The sequence below is a fragment of the Ambystoma mexicanum genome, chromosome 1p (genome assembly GCF_040938575.1).
Source record: "Ambystoma mexicanum isolate Mex_15411 chromosome 1p, UKY_AmexF1_1, whole genome shotgun sequence".
In the NCBI taxonomy this organism is placed as follows: Eukaryota; Metazoa; Chordata; class Amphibia; order Caudata; family Ambystomatidae; genus Ambystoma; species Ambystoma mexicanum.
The window spans coordinates 1,032,334,905-1,032,356,468 of record NC_090921.1 but is presented as its reverse complement, the minus strand read 5'-3'; the positions used below and the strand labels follow the sequence as shown (position 1 = coordinate 1,032,356,468).

The window sequence follows — 21,564 nt, the reverse complement described above, 5'->3', positions numbered from 1 at the left end:
TGGTCTATTTATACCGCCCTGCTCTGCTGCTTGCGGTTCATCGCTGGTCTCGTTCACCTCTGTCCTATTTATGTCCTTATGACTAGTGCCGTATCCTCTCAATCATTCAACCTTGGTCACTGTCACTGCTGGAGCCGGGTGGAGTACAATATTGGCCTCGCAGTCCCTACACACCTGTCCACTTAAAGAGACAATTCCCAACCTGCCCATGACCCCTAGATCCTAAACACCACTAACCCATCCTCACCATCTGGAACTCTGATCCTCCTGCTGCAACCCGGCCCTTTGCACTGCTTGGAATAATAGCCCACTTCACAGCAAGCTTACTGATAATGCAGACTGATCCATCTAATGAAATCCGCTCCATGTTTTCATCCAGGAGGGTACATTGGTGCTGTAGTTTGGGAAAGTGAATCTTCACAGGTTCTCCGCGCCAGTGCTGTCAGGTAAATGGAGCGGAAGATCAGCCTCTTGAGGACTGAAACCCCCTGACAGAACTACAGCACATGGCCCACTTCCTCATTTTGGGCCCACCGCCTGCTTTAGCCCATCTTGAACACGTGGGACTTGGTTTCATGGGGTGCCTGGAACAAGTGTGCAGCCCTTTCAGACAAAGGGACCAGCAAAGCTGGAATTGGCAGAGTCTGAGAAGAAACTGCCAGAAGAACCCCAGTCGTGGATCCCAAAGAAAGTGAAGGGCAGTTTTGTGAACCTCACGTATTCTGACATGGAAGCGCGTGGCTCTTCTGCCCGACTTCAAAATGGCTAACTGTCCTTTTTCAGTCTCATGAACAACACACAAGCAACAGCTGCAGTTCATCCCAATTTGCGAAAATGAACACAAGCCTTTGAATCAGAGGGGCAAAGGTAGGGAGAACGCGAAAGAAAACTGGAGGGAGGCAGGGACTGCATAACTAGCCGGGCGCTCCACCCTTGGATCCATAAAGGAAAAGTGAGAGCTGTGGAATGAACTAGGTGCCATTTCTCAGGATGTAGAGTGCAGAGCACACAGGGCGGCGGATGCCCGATTCAAGAGCAGGTTAGACACAATGTCCCTGGATGAAGCACTAGCAAGGCGCTACAACCCCGAGACTGAGGAGTGAAGCGTGGCGGGACCTGGGTGCTGTAACCTGAGACTGACAAGGAAGTTAGTCAGTTGCTGGATCCCTGGGAGGGTGGCGTTCCCCCCCCCCCCGAGACTGTTCATTTTGCTGGTTCCTTGCACCTTATGATCATAGGACCTAGAGCCATTAACTCTCCATTTGCTTGTAGGAAGACCCCAATGTCCCAGAGTTCATTCCATCCCAGTGGTATTATAACAAAACATGCCCGTAGAACCATGCCTCGATTGCCACTCGCTTTTGTGGATCCCCAGAACTGCCTTTTTGCAAGTTCACCTTATCCTACAAGATGCAAAGCCTGCCTTGGCTGGACCTCATGCAGAGAATGCAGAGCTGGTACACCTTTTCCCACCGCACATACCAACTGTACGCCCAAAGCCTGGCATAATGTGAAAGGATGATCCCATGGGCATGCGTTGCCCTCGCAGCCACTGCATGTCCGAAGAGTGGCATAATGGGTCTGGCTGGTGTTCAAGCAGTTGGACTCCCAGTTAACCTCTTTATTGAGACTCCCACTCTCGAAGCAGCACCCCACAGACAGGATCTGCTCCTCAACCTTGGTTAGAGTGCCATGGTTCTTGTCTCCACTGTCCCATGCTATCGTGCGCCCTCATTTCCATCAGGCACATCGTGCACCCATCTCTACAAGCTCAAGACATGCTCACCCTTTCCATCTCTCGGCGCCTCACCCCCTCCTCTCCCACAAAGCCAGATTGAAAGCTCCCTCCAAACTCCATTGCAGTACGACCCTTCTATAAGAACATGACAGAGGACCCTTTCCACCACAGAAGCTCCTATGTAACCCAAGCTACTCTGCAAGCAGGTTTCTATAGCCCATCCCTGGGGCATAAGAGCCTAATCTCTGCCCCACTCTGCCAACTACCTTTTCACATTCCCCAAATACCCGTTACCCCGCTGTAACAATTTTGCTTAGTCCTCCTAAAAAATACGAAGCTGCATACATTGGTTTATAAATTATGACATTTTCAAATATTGTACAGCATGCGCTTTACTTTAACCGCTTCTGGTCTGTCTTCCATTTACTTCTTATTTTCCCTCCGCCACTGGCCTCTTTTGTACAATCCTACTCCCCACCCTATAACACTAGCCTCTTTCGACCATCTTGACACTTACCGTTGTTTTTACCACACTGTTCTTGATCATGCATCTTGTGTATATCTGAATCTGTCTAATGCTTTTCCAGAATCCAACTTCTTATTCACTTCCAATGTTTTTCTACCACCTTGACATGTATGGTTCCTATCCAGTCTCTTTATCATTCATCTCTGGAGTCTGTCTTCCATCTCCATTCTTGGTTATCTCTGGACTCTACCAACCGGATATCCATCTGATCCCTTTTCATCTTTTTCCCGTACTGTTCATCACTGTTTGCTATGTATCATTTTCAGACAAGAATGAATGTTGACGCAAATAAGAGGGAGAATAAGTGCCTGTATGTGCAAGCCCCCCATAAAGAGATGCCATGGATAGGACATGTATGTGCTTGCATAACACGCCAGCGTGTTTTTACTGGAATAGAGTCGTATGTGACCACAGAAAGTTAGGAAACCGGCATTTCCAGCAGCTCTTCAATGAAACCCGGAACACTGCAAGTAAATGTCTGCCAGAAAAGGCCTGGATAAACTTTGCGGCATTGACTATAATGCTGAGGTCATGGCAGAATTAGGGTTAGGTCTTTTCGGCAAATTGTCAGTGACTGCTTATCCAACTTCCCATTTCCTCTAGGCTTGAATAAATCTGGACATTGGGCGTTCCACTTTTTGGAAACTTAGATGTACGAGGTCCTTTCCGCTGCATGCTGTTGTCCCCGCACTCTTGTGACTAGTCTTAGACTGTGAAACGCTTTAGAAAGAAAAAAAAAAGAATGGGCCCACGTACTTAAAATAGATCACTCTGGTGTGAGATGAACATTTCCTAATGGTACAAAATGTCCAAATCAGCTCGACTTCCTCTTTCACTGCACCACCAGGCTGCAAACAGCCTCTAGTGTTCGCCCGGCAGGGAGGTACCCCGACCGCGCGTCAATCCAATGGTCCAAAGTTTGTGTTTAGACATTTAGACCTTCACAGAAAGTCACACAACTAAGAAAACATTCATATAAACCATACGGCAAACTTCTGAAATGTCTCAATATTTTACTTGTTGCATATAATGTCTCATCACTTTTAAATAAGTCTCCACTTTATATAGACAATTCTATTAGTCGGGGGATTATGAAATAGCAACATATTGGGAAAGATAGGTCACAACCGCGATCCCCATTGTAATATGGGGCCGCTACACGTTTCCTAAATGATTTGGAGGGAGAATTCCAAAGTCTTGCTGTAAACTGGGATTTAGAAATAAACATGGTAAATGCATAAAGACTACAGAAGACGAGAACATGTACACACATATCCAGATAGACTGGAAGGGTTAGGATAGTGCCAAGGGTGTGACATGTACCTGTGACACGTGTACACTCACACGAGTAGTGGGTTATTGTAAATTTTAAATTATTGAAAATAGGAGGGCAGGATTGGAGTCTGGTAAGAGGCTTGATGGAATGGAGACTGAAAAGGGTTTTTATTCATGAATAATTGACCAGACCTGAAGCATAGGGGGTCATTACGACCCTGGAGGTAGCCATGCCGCCATTTGCAGCATGGCTACCCCCATTCCAGGTACCAGGTCCGGGTTCCTCGAATGGGGAAATACCGGGCCATTTCAACCTTGGAGGGTCCGGTATTTCCCCATTCGAGGAACCCGGACCCATTCGAGCCCCCATAGGGCTCAATGGGAATGGGGAGCATGCTAAAAGCGGGCCTGTTATTAGCATGCTGGTTTTACCAGGCGTCCTTAGCGGGTCCCGCAAGCAGACCTCGTAATGAGGTGGTAGGGGGTTAACAGGGCTGACAGCTCTACTGGCCCCGTTAACTCCCTACCGCCAGGGTCATAATGACCCCTATTGAGTGAAATGCCCAGAATTCGACGTAGGGAAGACCTGGCTCCACTTTTGGGTTTAGAGTTAGACCAAATTTGGAACAATGTGCATTACCTGCCAATCACCACATGGTGGAAAACAACATTAAGAAAAGCAATACATTCAGAAAAGGTGGTTTTAAAAGTAAACCAAGGGCCAAAAGGCTTACTCAGCTTTTTACATTAGACATTTACAATTTGAGGCACAAGGAGATCAGATGATTTTTGTCCAAAAATCACAGGTTTTTCGTTTTTATTCCCATGCCAAATCCTTGGGCTGGCGGTTCCAAAGTTGTTTTTTCCCGGAAGGACTCAAGAAGCTGAAGAGTTTTAGAAAACCAGAGGACCCAATTGGCAGCACTTGCATGGATAAAACACTGAAATGTGTAATCGATTGCTTGTGTCCTTTATAAGGATATTCAGTAATCACAGGTGTTTTATTTTCTAAACCTGGCTTAGCGGTGGCCGCTGGTAGGGTTGGCACCTCCCAGTTATATCTGGAAACACTGCCTGCTTCTCTGCAAGCGGGGGGCTTTATACAGGTTTGGTCCTCGCTGCACATTGCGGACCACGCGCCAATGATCCCATCACCCTGCAGGAGTAATGGCCTCATTTATATGTGGTCATGAGACAGAGATGGGAGGTGGAGCCAGCCACTCACCAGCAGAAAGTAGGCCAATGGTAGAACCCTAGGGCCTGCGTACAAGCGTTCCCATAGGATGCGCTAGCAAGAGCCCCCTTCGTCTGTTGCAATGTCTTGGACCACAGCCTACGGTCTGTTTCCCCTGGGTGGGGAGCCCAATATGCAATATTCTTGGACAAAGCTACTGGCGCTGTAACCAAACGCATACTAGCATGGTACCATGCATATCAGCGTGGAAACTGCACTCCAAGCACATAACGTCTGCCAATTTCATGATTTAAAAAAACAAAATAACTGTCAGCTTTTGGCACAAACACTTCGGCCTGATTTACAAAGCGTTTTATATGGGATTTACTCATGAAAACACTTTTGTAAATCAGGTCCTTCAGTGCTGAGTAAACCGATGGCTCTCGCTCTGTGGTGCAACCTTGTGGAAAAGGGATTGTTGTGATTTGGCCGTGGCTTAATTGTTCATGGCGGAATTGACCGTAGTGAATTTTCCCACAAAACCAATTTTTGCCTCAGCCAAAACCAAAATTCCATTTCCCCCCAGACCTCCCAAAACATCCCCACCCTCTCCCCCACTTAACTTTTGCAGGTCTGTTGTCTTTCTGACCCTGCAGCGTCAGTTCCGTCCCTCTTACGCAGGTCAGATCTGACGCCGCAGTGTCTGCTTTCCTCTCTTCTTTTTCCAGTCAGCCGCCTCCAATCCCCTGGAAGTGGGGGAAAGCCCCACTACCCCCCAAAGGCCATGAATACCGAACATTGGGGGGAGGCGGAGTACACCCCTGAAACACCCACTCCCCAAGTTTGTTTGTGATTTCCCACTTTGATCAATTTTTATTGATCAAATTCGGCCAGATGTTCCATTCGATCAATTAAAATCGATCCAATTGGGTAAAAACATGGAAAAGGTGTGTGAATAAATATCCACTAATTTCTGCAAGCCTCAGAGTTCCAACCCAATCACCATTGGTCTTCTTCGATTGGGTAGCTTCCTTTCCAGCGCCATGATGCCTTTGGGCGAACGTGCGCTTTACAAATGTCAATAACATAAGCAAGGAAGACATTAGAAAACATGAGCTAGTGGCTGGGCCAACACAGTGGCAATCTCATCCCATGAGCATACATACTCTTACTATCCGATAGTGATATATAGTATCTGGTACTCTAGCTCATGTCCTGTCTTATTTTGTTGTTCTGTGTTCATGTCATGTCGCCCGGATACCTGCGGGTTTTCCGGCACCCTACAAATAAATAAAATATGTAATATGATTATCAGTTGCTATCAAGAGTGGGTAACCTCAGTTATACAGAACAACCCCAACAGCATGAATTAATGGCAAACATGCAGAACCCCCCCATCTACAGTGTATACTGTGGTTTCTGCGACAGAAGTAACTTTGTGGTAGGTTACTTCGTGGGGGTATGTGTAGGGGTTGAGGGTATAGGCAGCTAGGAAAAGACAGAGGGTGAGACAGGGTTATGAGGGACCCTTATTACAAAAAAAAGTAACCTACAATGAAGTAACTTACCACAAAGTGATTTCTGTCAGAGAAAGCACGCAGAATCCTTTACTGATAACGAAGAAGGCTAAATAACCACGAGGCCAGCGGGAACCAGCTCACAAAACAGTTTATTGGGCCTAGCTCGTTCTCAGCAAAGGGGTTCTCTGAGATTTATAAATCAAGGTTTATACTTTAGGGGTTCTTGTTGCCACCTGCCCTCCGTCCCCTGCCGCAAATTCGTTCCAGAGTGCATGCTGCAAAGTGAGTTGAGGGGACTAAACAAAGAATGCATTGCGAGCAAAGGATGAAGGATGGCTGCTAAAAAGCTTGCATGTTTGAGACCTCATACATACAATCCGGAAAATGGAGCTTTCCTCCCCAAGTGCACGAAGCTACTGCCTGCATGATGCTTAACCATCCCATTACCCAGACGACAGTTTAATCGGCCCCAATAATGCCATCACTGGTAGGAATGACATGGACCAAATAATCAGTGACCCGGCTCTTATTTATTTACTCTGGCAGTGAGTACACGCCCCTCCCCCCACCCCCTAATCTGTGTACCTACCTAAAATATGAGATTTTGTGCCTTTACAAAGCAAACATTGGCATAAATGACCATATGAAATGAGTCCAATCTGCCACCTCTTTCTGGAAGATCGTTTTGGCAAGTGAGCCGACCATCCAGCCATCCTCCATAAAGGAAGCAACCCTCATTCACCAACGCCAAAGAGGACATAGGATAACCAGAAGAGAGTCAGCTCTAAGAAACATCAGAGAAGAACTGCTAAGAGCGGCAGCATTAAAGATCTAACGTCATAGCGCATGCGTCCTACTTCAGTCCCTACATGAGCATATAGGGAATGACCGAAAAACCCTCTTGCGGATGCCAGACTCCTCCAGAAATCATCACCCCTTTCCTTGGCAGAACGCAGTAAGATAACCTGTGGCATTTCACAAGGTTCCGCTTTCTCCCCACGCTATTCATTTATTTAATGTATTGGACATTTGTATGGCGCCTATGCACATGTGTTTCCAGGTGCCACAAAACAAGAAGGGAGGGGTGGGGTGAACAAGGGCTATCATATGAAAGTAGCAACACGAAAGAAGAGACGCCTATATTGGCCTTGTGACAATCCTACTGTGCAAGTGCTTGAGAATAAGTGCAAAGGGAGGGGTCGAGGGAGAAGTGCAATAATGGGGGGACCCCCACGGGAGGAGGCGAATTGCAGTGGGTAGGTGGATCGGGTGAGGGTAGTCCGGGAAAGGGAGCCCAAGGGCAAGTGCTGGCAAAGGATGCTGGTAGGGACTGGTGGGGGTGATCTGGTCCCTGTAAGATTCAGAAAGGGACCAGGCCCCAGTTGCAGCGGCAGGTGGAGAGCTTAACAAGGGGGTGGGGGAGATGAAAGACGGAGGAGAAAAGGAGGGTCTTGAGAAGTATTCGAAATGTAAGATCCAGCTCAAGTCTGATGGGAAAACTGAGGCTGTTCCAGAGGGGGGGGGGCACCAGCCGAGGAGAGGGATCTACCACTCACTCTCTGCTTGGAGAAACTCCTGACCCTCAGAGAGTTAGAGCCAGAAGACCAAAGGGCTCTGGCTGGGCAGTATTTAGGGATGGGAAGCTGGATGTAGAGAGGTCCCAGTCCCAGATAGTCTTGTGGATGATGCAGAGTGTTTTGAATTTGATCCTTGCAGTTACGGGAGCCAGTGGACAGACTTAGAGGCTGGAGAGATGCAGTCCCTGGGCTTTAGGCCAAGGATAAATCTTTCAGCCCTATTCTGGATTACTTGGAGGGGTCGAAGGAAGGTTGAGTAAGAGGTTGTTCCAGTAGCCAAGTTTAGAGAGAACCAGGGTTGGGTCCGCCCATGCATTCAGTAATTAAGAAGAAGAAGGAGAGAACCAGGGCTCTGGAGACCTTGACCTTCTGGGGGAAGGTGAGGAAAGCTAGGATGCCCCTAAGGAGATGAAGCTGAAAGCTGGACACCTTGGCAATGTCTGTGATGTGTGGAGAGAAGGGAGTCAAAGATAACCCCAAGGTTTTTTTCTCTCACAAGTGGGTGAGAAAAGGGAACCCAAAGAGTCTGGCCAGAGAGTGAGAGGGAAGCTGGGAGTGGGCGTCCCAATAAGAAGGATCTGAGTCATGCTGGCATTGAGGCAGAGAACCATGCCTGATAGTAGTCAGGTGGTCAGGAATAAGGCAGGAAGAGGAGGAAGGGGGAGTCGAAGGCAGCCGGTAGGAGAGTTTTGCATCGTCTGCGTAGCACTGGAAGTGGGGAGACTAGATGGAGATCAAGTGGGCCAAAGGGGCCAGTTTAATGTTAAAGAACCATGCCGATAGGATAGAGCCCTGAGGAATGCCACAAGTAGAGAGTGAGGTGGAGGACAGAAACTGACCCATTTGAACTTGAAAGGGTCTGTTAGAGAGGAAGGAGGTAAGCCACGCCAGTGCCCTGTGCGTGATGCAAAGGGTATCATGGAGACAGTTTATGAGGATGGAGTGGTTGACCGTGCGAAACGCAGAAGAGATATTGAGGAGTATTAGCACAGATGGAGAGTTAGAGTCCAGGTTGGACAGTAAGTCTTCATGAGAGCCATTTCCGTGCCTCTGGCTGCCCTGAACCTGGACTGGTGGTCACAGAGGCAGCCAGCAATTTCTGTGTGGGGGGGGTCAGTTGGGGGATGACCAGTTTCTCCATGTGTTTGCCCAAGATGAGGTTGATAGAGATAGGCCGATAGTTAGACGGACAGGAGGGGTCAGCAGATGGCTTTAGGAGAGGGTGCACAAGGGAGTACTCGAGAGGTTGGGGGAAAGAGCCTGTGGCAAAAGAGTGGTTGCAGAGGTCAGCCAAGGCAGAGGTGAGAGCATTGATGTTGTCCTTGAAGGTCCTGGAGGAGCAGGGAAGCACCTGTTTAGAGGAGACTTTCATAGAGTGGACAACTCTAGTGATCTCCTCTGGACTAGTGAGAGAGAGGCAGGAGAGTAAGGGTGCCAGGGGGGTCAGAAGAGGTGGGAGTGGGAGGGATGTGGGAAGAGGGAGCAGATGACAGAGGACAGGATGTCAAGAGTTGGAGGAAAGGTGGGAGGCAAATGCAGATGCTAAGGCCTGGGAGGGTAGAGGGGAAGAAGACACTGCGTTAGGATTGGCGAGTTCCTGGCAGATTTTAAAGAGTTGAGCCGTGTTGTTTGTAGCTCCAGAGATGCGAGCTTGGACATGAGCTCTTCGTTTGGCGCAGATGGAGTCTATTGCCCTGTTGGAGTAGGCTGCAGGCCAGTTTGTCAGGGGATGAGAGAGATGTCTGCCACTTCCGCTCTGCCACCTTGCACTTTCGTTTCAAGGTGGCTAAATCAGAGTCCTACCAAGAGATGCATTTGATGGCAGGCTTCATGCGAATCTTCATGGCAAGAGCAAGGATTTCCAAGGTATTCGTGACAGAGAGTCGGGGGGAAAATCCCAAGAAGGGGACAGGAGAGGTCTGAAGGAGGAGACAAAGGCAGCAACTGATACACACTTCATTGGTCGCATGACCGAGAAGGAGATTGTCAGTGAGGGAGAATGTGTACATCTTTCCACCAAACATCATGCTGATCAGCACAAGATGACTATTACAATGCACGTGATAACACTCAAGGAACCCAAGCTAGCCTGAGCAACGGATCCAAGGTGGGGCTAGCCCTAGGAAGCCCCACTCTGCCCCTCACCTGTTTGCAATAAACTAAGAGAAATGGCTGTTCTATTTAATCTGTGCTCTAAGAAAGGAAAACTAGGGGAACACATTTCTCAAAATTCTGGGAGCTCTTTCTTGAAATTTTTGGGAAATAAAGCAAGTTCTGCAAGGCAGCCCCCCTCCCTTGTCACTCACTGATCCTTGTTGCACAATGTATTGTATGGATGTACTTGAGAGCGAGCAAGAGAGAAAGAGCGACAGAACATGCATGCACAAGACGCAGACGCACATGGACCTTCACCCACACCCGTCACCATCTTCTATGCAATGTTTTGCCTCCCTCTTGCATTATGTCAGGGTTTGCAAAGTTTCATGATGCTGTGACTTTTTGTGATGTTTGTGACATTATTCTGTGACTACCAAATAAGTCATCTTCATACCATAGCCAACGCCCATAGTGCTATACACCAGCACCCTCCTCGTGCCACCCAACCCTTGTAATACCAGCTGTCCCCACACAAAGCCCATCAGCCAACCACTCCCCATCTTGAATTCCATGCATCCCTGTAAACACTGGAAACTGCCCGCGTGAGTATATGCTTGTTCACAACAGCATTAAGCATTTGCCCTTTTCTGATCAGCGTTAATCTTGTATATCATTCTACGCTGGCCTCACAGGCGTGCAAAATATCAACCCCAACCCCTACCTCACAGCCCCTTCCTAAACAAAACAAATCTTTGTGCATTTAACCGCTTAACTGCTGGGCTATTATGCATGTCTATACATTAATCCTTTTCCCCACTTTGCCCTTTTCCAGCCTTCTCCCGCCCTTTTCCATTCTCTCGCAGACCAAGGTAAATACCCTTGATGTGGGCACAACATGCCACCGCAAATAAGCCTTGGCACTGTTAGACCACTTTGGGGGTTACTAGCGCCCTAAAAAACCTTGCAACATTACATAACCTGTGGTGTACTCATACTCTACGTAACCTTTAGAGTGCACACTGTTCAACCTGCGGGGCGTAAGCATGCTTAGGCAAGTTGATGTCGCTGGAAGCCAGTCACCATCCTTGAGACATCACCCTGAAACTCACCAATCTTGTCTACCTGTAGCAGGGCAGATCTCGCTCCGACCAGCCTCAGAGCAGCACTTTAGCAGGAGCATCGATCACTGTTTAAGTGCCTCCCCACTGTCGCATCAACAACACTTTTGCACTTAAAATCAGGAATCTGCTTACAGGGTGAGGCAGCATCCTGTATTTCAGGTGTTCTTCAGTACGTTGCTACACGCCCATTGGGCCAACAGAGGTTACGCGCAGTAGGCACTTCCCCGTGCCTAGTGAATCATTTCCTTAGTTACTTGATTAGATTGACAGTCGCTTGGTACCACTACCACAGTATGCCCTCGGATGTGTGAAAGGAAGAGGACATGGCAAGGAACGTTGGAACAAGCAAGCGTGTTTCCAAAGGGTGATGAAAGGATAGAGTGCGTAGAGTCCTTCTCACATATGCCGAACTTCACATTTCCAAGCAACATGTTCCTTCTCTATAACCAAAATCTCTGCAAATAAAAAAATGCAGGGTTGCAATAGGGGCCAAATATTCCCCTCTTAAGGTCCACACTTGAAACAGAACATACACGGGGCGAACATAAGCCAGTTGCTAAGTAGCCAGATCCCTTCTCCTGCCCCATCTTCCCCTGCTTTGTTCCCCATAGTCACTCACATGTCCAACACTTGGATCTGGCTCGAAGGACAGGTGGCTTGGCACCCCCAGATTATCCGCCTGGTTTACTGGAATTCTGGTGAAGATGGTTCCACATTTCAAGGGCACGCTTGAGCACAACTCGAGTCCATCACACAGCCATGCACAGACCAATTTGAACCATGAAATTAGTGGACTAGAGGCTGCCCTCATGGAAAACCGCTCAGCATCATGGGCAGGGTTTACTCCCAGCATCACAGCAATGTTTAACACCCTTACTATCCGATCAGCATTAATTGGATGCATTACCATGGATTAGTACCCCGCAGGGGCGTGGTCTTGGCCTCCCAGCCAATTAGGAGGTTCAGACGGGGAATTTACCACACAGTAAAGCCCAGCTCTGAGCCTCCTCAGAGCTGGATGCCGACATGTTCCCCTGCCGGATAAGGAGGTAAGTGCTCCCTCACGCCCCCCAATTCCCTCCCCTTTTCCACACATTTTGCCCCCTCCCATGCCCACCCCACCCCGCTTCCAAGTCCCTCGCTGGCGCCGGGCACAGTAGTGTTCCCGGTGGGTCCCGACACGCGACTTGCTACCATGGAAAGGTCGAAGGGACTATGTGTAGTCCCTTCTCCCCTGATCCTTGGCAGCCAGCTTTTTTTGTATTTTTTTTTACTAGTTGAGAAGGTTGGTATGCACGTACTTTCGAACTTAAAACAAAAAAAAAAACGATTAATATCCAGGTACAATGTGCCGGGATACTAATAGCAATATTAACCCTGCAGAGGGGTCATTACCGGGCCACGTTTCGGCCTCATTGGGCTTAAGTGAGGTGTAGCTTGGGCCTCTAGGCCCAGCAGGCACAGGACCCATGCATCGACATACCTGTCCCCCTCGGGGGAACATTTATATCCGACTCCTGCTTCTCTTATCCCCTCACATTTCCCCTGCCCCCCCTTCCCTTTCCACTGCAGACCATGACCTGGTTCAACCTGCAGGGGGCACAATACATACAATACCCAGCCAAGCCTCCGCACAGTAAGACCACTACGTTGATGGGCGCAATATACATTATTTTTCAAAGCAGAATACTATGCCATAGACACATTGATGACATATATTCACTGAATGAATGTATCAATGTACTCAACATCCTCCTTTGCATAACACTTACTCTTAACTACAGCAGCATCATCTTTCTTGAGCTTAGATCAATGTGGAAAACAGACTAGAAAGCAAGATATGTTGCAAGCCCACTGATGTCAAACCAGTGGCCATAAGAAAATCTGCACACAATCTCACACACAAGCTCCACCACTGCCAGTATGCAAACTCTAAGGTCAACAGCCTTGCTGCACACATTCTACGGATCTCACACAACCACCACACCTAGCATTAGAATGCAGCTACACACCACGTAAACTGCAATGACTGCACACATACTGAGTGCACACAAGCACCATTTACTACCCTACTCTCTCCACTGGTCTCGACTACGGCCCCCAAGGGCATTTAACCCACAGCGCTTTGAGATCATACCAATGGCATACAAGGTGCTATACAAATGCACAATAACATTATTAGGTACAGCCAACATGAGTGTTCTCACAGCCATAGGGTCTTACAATTGGCACATCAAGCATGACAGTGCCTTACATTTACATTACTGCATTGCTGGGAATAGCCAACAGTGACGTTTTACACTGGTAATGCTTGGATATATTATGAGCACATATGGCAGTAAAATGCATTGGAAAATGCACTTGGGTACTGTTGGTGACCTGTGATCTATTGATTTGTTCCATGTGTTAGCTTACAGAAAGGATTGTAAACTGCATAGCTTTTACTCCATCTTGAACAGAAATTACACTCTAAAATGATGCACCATTTTAACTCCCTACTTTAAAAAAATGTCAGGGGTTAGAATCTCCTATCTCCTACTTACACTTTATCTCCTCGGTTAACAGGCTTCCTTCCTTGCTACGATTGGTTGGTTATGCTCATACCTGGGGAATATGTATGCCCCCCCAGTTACAAAAAATTCACCAGCTGCCACTGTTGTAAACTGCATAAGAAAATGGTTTCACGAGATTGACCTGTACATAGACTGCTGTAACACTACAAGATAGGTGCACTTTGCAGCCCTGCCATGAGAGCCAACACAGGAAAGCTTAGCAGCTTTTACAGTATGTCATCTCTATACGAGGTGTGTAGTAGCAAATGCCCGCAGGGACATCATTTGACCAAAATGCCAGGGGTAGCGGAAGTGACATCACATGACCCTTGACCTCTGATGACATCACAGGAAGTGATGCAATTTGACCCCCCCCCCCTCCCAAGTGACATCAAGGAAGTGATGGAACACGACCTTTCACCCTTTGACAAAATAATAAGTGGCATCAAATAGCATTGTTCCCAAGTACACTACGAAAAATATGGTTACAATATCACTAATTTGATATACATTTCATGCAAGAATGGATCATCATATGCACCATTAATATCAGTGTATAGAGCCCCATGTTACAAAATTACTGTCAATTCAAGCAGGCGTCCAAGGCCGAATGATAATGAGGTGTTATTATATAGTACTTACACTTTATAAAAAACAAAATCCCAAAACCCAACCTGTGTAGGTACTAATTTATCAACCTCAGAAGGATGAGTTGGCCTTGCCAGGATTACACACGCACACCCCCCCCACCCCCTACCCCCCCCCGAGCTATCTTACCGGCTATAGTAAAATGTGCACTTACATGTCTGAATGTTCGAAAAGTCAGAATGCAAATTACACTCTGTAGTGAATACCATTAAACTGGTAACAGATTTAACAGCAGGCCAGTTCATCTGCATGTCTGGTGCAAAGTTGGCCACATGTCAAGCCTGCGTGGATCTACTTTTCAGGCTTCAGAAGTTGGCCTCACACGGCATCCCATACTCTGGGCACTCGTTACCTCATACATTTTAAACAAACATCTTGAACAGCGTGCCATGCAGATAGGACAGATAGACAAATTACAACACGGTACAATGAAATCCTGGGCCACTTTATGTGCTATGGTCAAATATTTCTACACTGTACACAAGCTTTTAGGACACCGAGATGGATTGTCTTGTGATGATCATAACAGAGACAACAGCAGAAACAAAACATGCTACAACTGCAACTTGCAAAGAGCAAAATATAAAAATTCCCAAATCGATGCTTATTCTACTCAAAATGCTTTTTGGAAGTTTGTGTCTGCATTGTGAATTTGAGGTGTTTAAGAACAAACTAAATCAGTGACTCACCCCCTGAAGTATGCCTGAAATAAACCTTTTGTTGAGTCTAGCAATTATTGTATAGAATCCCAGAAATACAAATTATTTGTTATTCCTATTCCTTCTTATTTAGGGTCATGGCTCAAAATGGTCACTTGTGGAACCCCCTGTTATTATTTTAAGAGGCCTGAACAAGAATGCCAGACACTCAGAAACAAAGAGGCACATGGTGCTTGCTGGCCCCAGCCCATGAGCTTCTACCTAAAAAAAAAAAAGGAAAAAAAAGGTTTTTTTAATTTGTTTTTGTACGGGTAGCAAGGGAGACCTCAGGGGCCGCAGGTGCGGCCCCTGGTGATCCCTCAATGTCGTCCCTGGATGCCCTGGCTGCACACACACTTATCAACATTTCTTTGTGGAAGTACGCCTTCCCTAGCACATAATATATTTGGCAAGTTGGTCATGTAGATGTGCCAATTCCACCACTGTCGACTTCACAAAGGCTTGTCTTAAGAGTCATGCAATGTACACATTGTGCATTTATTTATTTAGTACATTTGTAGGAGCCTGCAAAACCTATAGGCATCTAGGCGCTGACGCGCTGATTACAAGGGATGGTGGGGAGGTGGTACCAGGTAAAGTGGAAACAAGCGACACGAAAGTCATAGATTAGTTGAATAGCAACGTTTTATGGTGTTTTCAGAAGACATGGTATGAAGGTTCGTTTCGTAGGTAAGGAGGTATTTTGTTCCAGAGCGATGGGGCCCGCCACGGAAGTTGGCACCCCCTGCTCCTTTCCTGTTGTAGTAGAGGAGTGAGGAGGCAGTGTTTGTAGACCGACCTGGTGGGTCTGGAAGATGAGTGTTTTTTGATGGTGTCTGAGGTATTGGGGAGCCTCATTGGCAATGCAGTTTCTTGAATTGGATTCGGTCCTTGACTGGGAGCCAATGAGATGATCTTCTGGCTTTCCGAGATATGGGCATGCCTTTCAATGTCTAGTGCTGCCCGTAGAGCAATTGTTTTGTGTAGCTTGGAGTTTACAAAGATTTCTGTCTGATGTTCCACATAGTAAGGCGTTGCAATGGCGCAGGCTTGCGACCAACCTTACACAACACACATAGCCTGTGTAATACAGGTGGGACCTGCGTGTTGTGGGAGCATCCACGGTTGGGGCAGACAGTGTTGACGGACACTGCATAACTAGAAATCAAGCATGTGTTGGCTTTCAGGAGCTACCTGGGTGGCAACCGGGGCTACAGAGATCAGCAGGGCCCAATCCTCTACCCAGGTGGATTCTGGCAGCCCATTCCAGCGGACAGGCCTTGCAGAGTGGACAAATGAATTATTGTTCTACACTCTACCACAGTGAAGTAGTAGACGTGTGACACTGTCACGCGATACAGGTGTGTGCTGTAGAATTCCCGACAAAGCAGGCTCTGGAACAGACCCCAAATCAGGAGAAAGGGGGAAGGTTGCCCAGGTGGTGTGCAAAGGAGTGTGCACCACTCTGTGAATCATGCATAGCACGGTTTGCATGTACTCTGATCTCTCCTCTCAGTCCCATTAAGCGCAAGAGCACAAGAAAACAAATGAAATGATGTGAATTTGGCAAGGCACAAATTAAGCATTTTATATTTGTAACGTTCTGTCCTAAAATGTTTATTTTTGAGGACCCCAAAAAGGTGGCTGTCAAGGCCTGCAAAAATTGTCAAAATGGCTGACTCATGGAATTAGCTCTGCTGCTGCTTTGAGGGATCAAGTCGAGGGAACACGTGGGTGAACAGCGTCCAGCCTGCCCACTTTCTTCCTCATTGAAGGATGCTTTTCCCCCCCACACCCTCTTCCATGTGCTTTCAATTAATTAATTTTAGAATAAAAAAAAAGTGCTACTTCCACAGCACCGGCTGTGAGGCAAGAAACTTAACTGTAAGACCACAAGAAACACTGTACAAACTGTCGTGATAAACTTACATTGACTTTCTGCTGCACAGGACACGTTTTCTTACACAAGGCACACACCTTTTTTATTTAGCAAAAAATGGACGTTCTTGAGTTGGGAAAGTCATCTTAAAATGAAATATTCAAATGTCTTTCAATTTCTGTTCACCGCCTGTGACGTCACTCTCCACTGCATACGCCAGAGCACACACTTTTTTTGTGGGGGGGGGGGGGGGGGAATACTCTGCCCTGGGCACTTTGAAGAGCCACCGGCCAACGTGTGTCTGAGGAAATCTTTTTCTAGGAGAGAACACACTTCCTGATAATATAGGAGTAAGCAATTTTGAGATTGCGATATCCACAAACCCCTTCTCCCACCCATTCGGCCCCACACCCGTCTAAGCTGTGCTGGGCACACCCCCTTCACCACTCACCGTGCAGAAGTGCTGACTCACGTGTTCCTGGAAAGCAGGAAGTGCTGCGAAAAACCAACACAAAGCAGAGGAAAGAAAACCTTCCGATCCCTGCGGGTATCATGACCCGGCTGACTAAAATTAAGCACTGCGTCATGCGCGCTCTCCTCTCCATCCCCGGCGAGTTTCTGCTCAGGTAGAGTGCGCGCTTGGAGCCCTTTGCGTACAGAGGGCCAACCCTGCATTAGAGGAGCGCTCAGCTCCGAGGGTACTGAATGCTTTTGGGATTAGGTACAAATATGAAGAGCTCTTCCTCTCTCGTGTATTCTTTCTTATAGTCACCAGTCACTGAGCATGTCTGGCAGGTGGCGGGCCACGCACTGTCGGCTCGGCGCTCCGAGGCCATTGCCTGCAAAGCTGGCATGAGCTTATGACCGTCATCACCCTACTGCTGCCGGTACGGTCGGACCTGCAGCCCGACAGCCTTCCGTGTAACTGACTGGCTCACATGCCAGCCCAACGTGGGACCCCGAGACCATTCGAACCGGAAAAGCCATCAGGCACTAGGGCTGGTGCAAAATTGCCAACAGTAAAAGCCCCCGTGTCCCATCGTTCTACATTCCAACCCAGCTGTGTTCAGGGCCACTGCTTCGTCAAGGGCTACTAAATATTGTGTTTGACCAAGAGGCGGACTTAACGGTCGCCAGGCAGACAAATGGCGAGCAGGCCCCTGTCCTAGGCCCCACCCCTTCCACACAGCACAGGGCCCTGTCTGCTGTGACGTCAGTCCAGCTCCTAACAAGCTGGGATAACAACTTCACCTTGGGAAATGTTGTGGGCACCTTCAGCCCACCTCCTTTTCTGCTTCTCGTCCCCCTTTTGGATGCTTCAGGAAAGAGGAGTGGCAATTTACCCCCCCCCCCCCTCTGCTCCCTCCCCTGCCCCCAGGGGGCCCGAGTCCGAGCGGCCCACGAGCCGTCTACCGTTGGTGCTGTGCAGGTGCCCATATGCATTTGTGGACCAGCTGTGTGGCAGCATGCTTTACCAGCTTAAGTAGACTGTGGTCCAGGCCAGTGGTGGGCAAAATATTCACAAAAGAAGCAGAATCGCCAACATTCGCCTAATGTTACACTTTGGCAGACGGGCAAATTGTTCTCGGTGTTAGCTGCTTTTGGTCAAAGTGACCTTTTACACGGTTTTGTCTGACGCAAAAAAAACATGAAACGATAAATATCACTTGAGGAAAATGCATGAAATTGCTGATTTCTCCCACCGCGCAAAATGGAGAAGAACATTAATTCTGCGGTTTGTAATGGTAGCATTTCTGCCAGCCCTGCTATTGCAATGCCACATTGCAATGTACGTATTTGGTTTCTCTAAGGACCAGCATGCATGCAAGTTGCTCCAGGGGGCAAAAGAGGTGGGGGAGGGAGAGTGAAAAGGGTAAGTGGAGGGGATGAAGCAGCCTTTCGGGCAGGGGAGTTGCTAGGTCTGGAAAAGACCCGGGGCTACGCTGGAGTCGGAACTGTTGGGACTGGGGGCTAGCTAGTCTTTTGGCTGTAGCTCCTGAGATTCTATCCGGGGCTACAACCAAAAGATCAGGGGCTACAGCCACCTTAACCCCCCCTTAGCAATGCCCCTGCTTTCGGGAAAGGACATGAACATTAATGGCGCTCTTTGAGAGGCACATTTTGGCCTATTTATTTATGGATGTGTGTCCGAGCACGACGGGCTCTTTAATTGGTTTATTACAGACGGTTCTGGAATGCCACCCATTCATCCTTCCGCCCCTTCTCCTCACCCTCAGTGTTGGACGAGGCGAGTTCCCTGGTCCTTAGGAGGGGAATGGGAAAGCAAGTAGGAGTCCTGGGGGTGGGGTGCTAGCACCTAGGGGTGCTCTGATTTGCTGCCGTTAGATGCAATGAGCGGTGAACCAGGTAGAGTGTTCCCGCCAGGGGGCATCATGTCTTGCCTGCCGAGAGCCAGCACCTCCGCATGGCTCCCAGTCAGCGAGAGATAGGCAAGCAGATGTATGGGCCGGCCCGTGAGTGGGTGAATGAACACGCAGAGGAGCAGAGAGGTTGTAAATGGACTGATGAGAATATTGTAAAGGGCTCCGTAATTCCATACTCTACAGTAGAGCAACCGTTATACAGATCCAAGGTTTTCACTCTCCAACCCGTGCAGCAAAAGTTTAAAATCATCATTCTGCTGTTTTGCAATGCATGGCTGCAGCAACGCCCCCACACAAACAGAATGACATCACTTTTCTGCTACAAGGACATGCATGTTCTCTAGGTTTAGAATATTTAGCATTGATAGCAAAGCCTACTGAGGAGGTCCATCCGTTTCCAGTTAGTCAGATCCCTAAGGAACTGTAGTAAAGACAACTTAATAAAAAATAGCTTTTGTCCCCAAAGTTTGCCATTGTGCACTTGTGACCACAATTAACGCTGCCCACTCAATGCTCCGCCTCCATGACCCGCCCACCTAGGGCCCCGTATCAGGTGCTGCCCATGGGGCCCTTTGCCTTAAATCTGCCACTGGTTTGTAGCCATGCTGTCCCTGGCCTCGCGACGAGACTGCCTACTACTGTGCCGCAGCGAGGGAGCTGTGGCAAATCTGAAGAGAGTCACACGCAAGAGAATTGTGAACATCAAGGCACGATTCACTGAATGTTTCTCATTGGGATTGTGCCATTATAAAAGGCTTCTGCGAATCAGGCCCCAAATCACTGTGAGCCAACATGTTTGCGCCTCATTAGATGATGCGTTACCCACGTGCTGGGCTATTAAGCATTCCTATGCAGAAAGGACGAGCACACCCACCCATAACACTTACTAAAGGGGGGCAGCAAACCCCAAACATTTGGGTTGTGGAATGGAGAGCTTTCTTTAAAAAAGGGGCATCAAGCATACTTCAAGACATTGAAGCAATCAGTGGCACTTTGCAGAATTACAATGGGCCATTAGTCCATCAAAGGAGCCCTCCAATATCACTCCTGTGTGGAGCCGTGGGAACTCATTTTCGAATGAATCTTTGCCACTGGTGCAAATGTTGCAATTTAGCAAGAATACATACATGAACTGACGACTGGAAGCCTGACATCGTTCATCTGAGGCTACATACCGCCTGTAAGACAGTGGATAGAGCAGCGCATGGACTTCATATCACTGCGCTAAACACCTGACAATACAACTGAAAACGAAATTTCTACCTAGGCCTCTTTCTGGTTGTGTGAGAACCAGTGCAGAAGTGTGTGTGCATACACACACACACACACGTACATGACACATGGGGCATGTGTGCACACTGTGTTCCTGCTCACATGTGCAGGTTGTGTGGACCTGGATGGAAAGGCAGATAAGCAGACAGACAGAGGGGTGGATGGCAGGCAGTCCGATATGGATAGCAATATTACACTGCAATTATTATGACTGTATAGTTACGGTTATATCCAATGATAGATATGAAAATGCACACGTGGTCTGCTCACTTTTGGTCTCATCCATAAACGTCACCAAATTTGGCACACAGCTAGCTGGTCTGGCAAATCTACACACTCATGGCAAGCTTTATCAACATGTTTCATGACTAAAATGAATCCTGGACAAAAGTAGCTTTTTGCATGAGGATTTAAATAGTGGCAGAACATATGAATATTTAGCGCACACTCTCGACACTTTCTGCTTCAATGTGTGAGATTTTTGAACAACATGAGGCAACATTTTCAAAAATCATATAAGCCAAAGACTGACATTTAAAGCTAGCAAAAATGTATCAATATAATAGCATCTGCACAGTAGTCAAGGTGGGTCAAACTAACATTTTGAAAAAATTATTCAAAATGCATAAATAATGCAACCCAAAGAAGACATACACCCTAATTACTAAGAGGGTCACAACGAAACAAAAAAAATATGTTGCAAAATGAAGAGTATTCAGCAAAACACATGCAATGACCTGCCACACCAAAAATGCAGTACAGCCACTATTTAAGGCAAAAAATAGATATTTCTGTACTTGCGCAGTAAATACAGAAGGTCCAAACAAAATAAAAAATCAGCCAGGCACATTGTTCTGTACCCAGAGGGTCACTTGCACCTCAGTGATGATAGCAAATGGGTCAGAAACATCACAGGGTTGGACTGGGGAATACAATTGTCTCGGGCACTAGTGAAAAAGTGGTCCACTGTTGCAAATGGCAATTCATTTTGTTACATATTATTTGAATATTACCTGTTGGGGTGGTCAGGAAGGGTCCCCATGAGTACAAAGGGTCCCTGGTGCATGCACCATATTGGGGCCTCGGGGAGGTGTTGAGCTGGG

The 21,564-nt window shown here is 47.6% G+C and overlaps 1 protein-coding gene across 2 annotated transcripts in view; it reads right to left on the bottom strand.

Annotated features, from left to right (window-relative positions):
* The window catches only part of HSD11B2 (hydroxysteroid 11-beta dehydrogenase 2), a 426,908-nt gene that overhangs the window by 364,236 nt on the left and 41,108 nt on the right, over positions 1-21,564 (bottom strand). Inside the window, exon 1 of one of the 2 annotated variants that reach the window (XM_069603984.1) lies at positions 17,257-17,407. The exons of the other annotated variant lie outside the window; for it this stretch is intronic. Within the exon in view, the coding sequence (XP_069460085.1) occupies positions 17,257-17,392 (136 nt within the window). The 5' untranslated portion in view covers positions 17,393-17,407. Of the gene's footprint in view, positions 1-17,256; positions 17,408-21,564 lie in introns of those variants that run through there. 2 annotated transcript variants of the gene reach the window in all.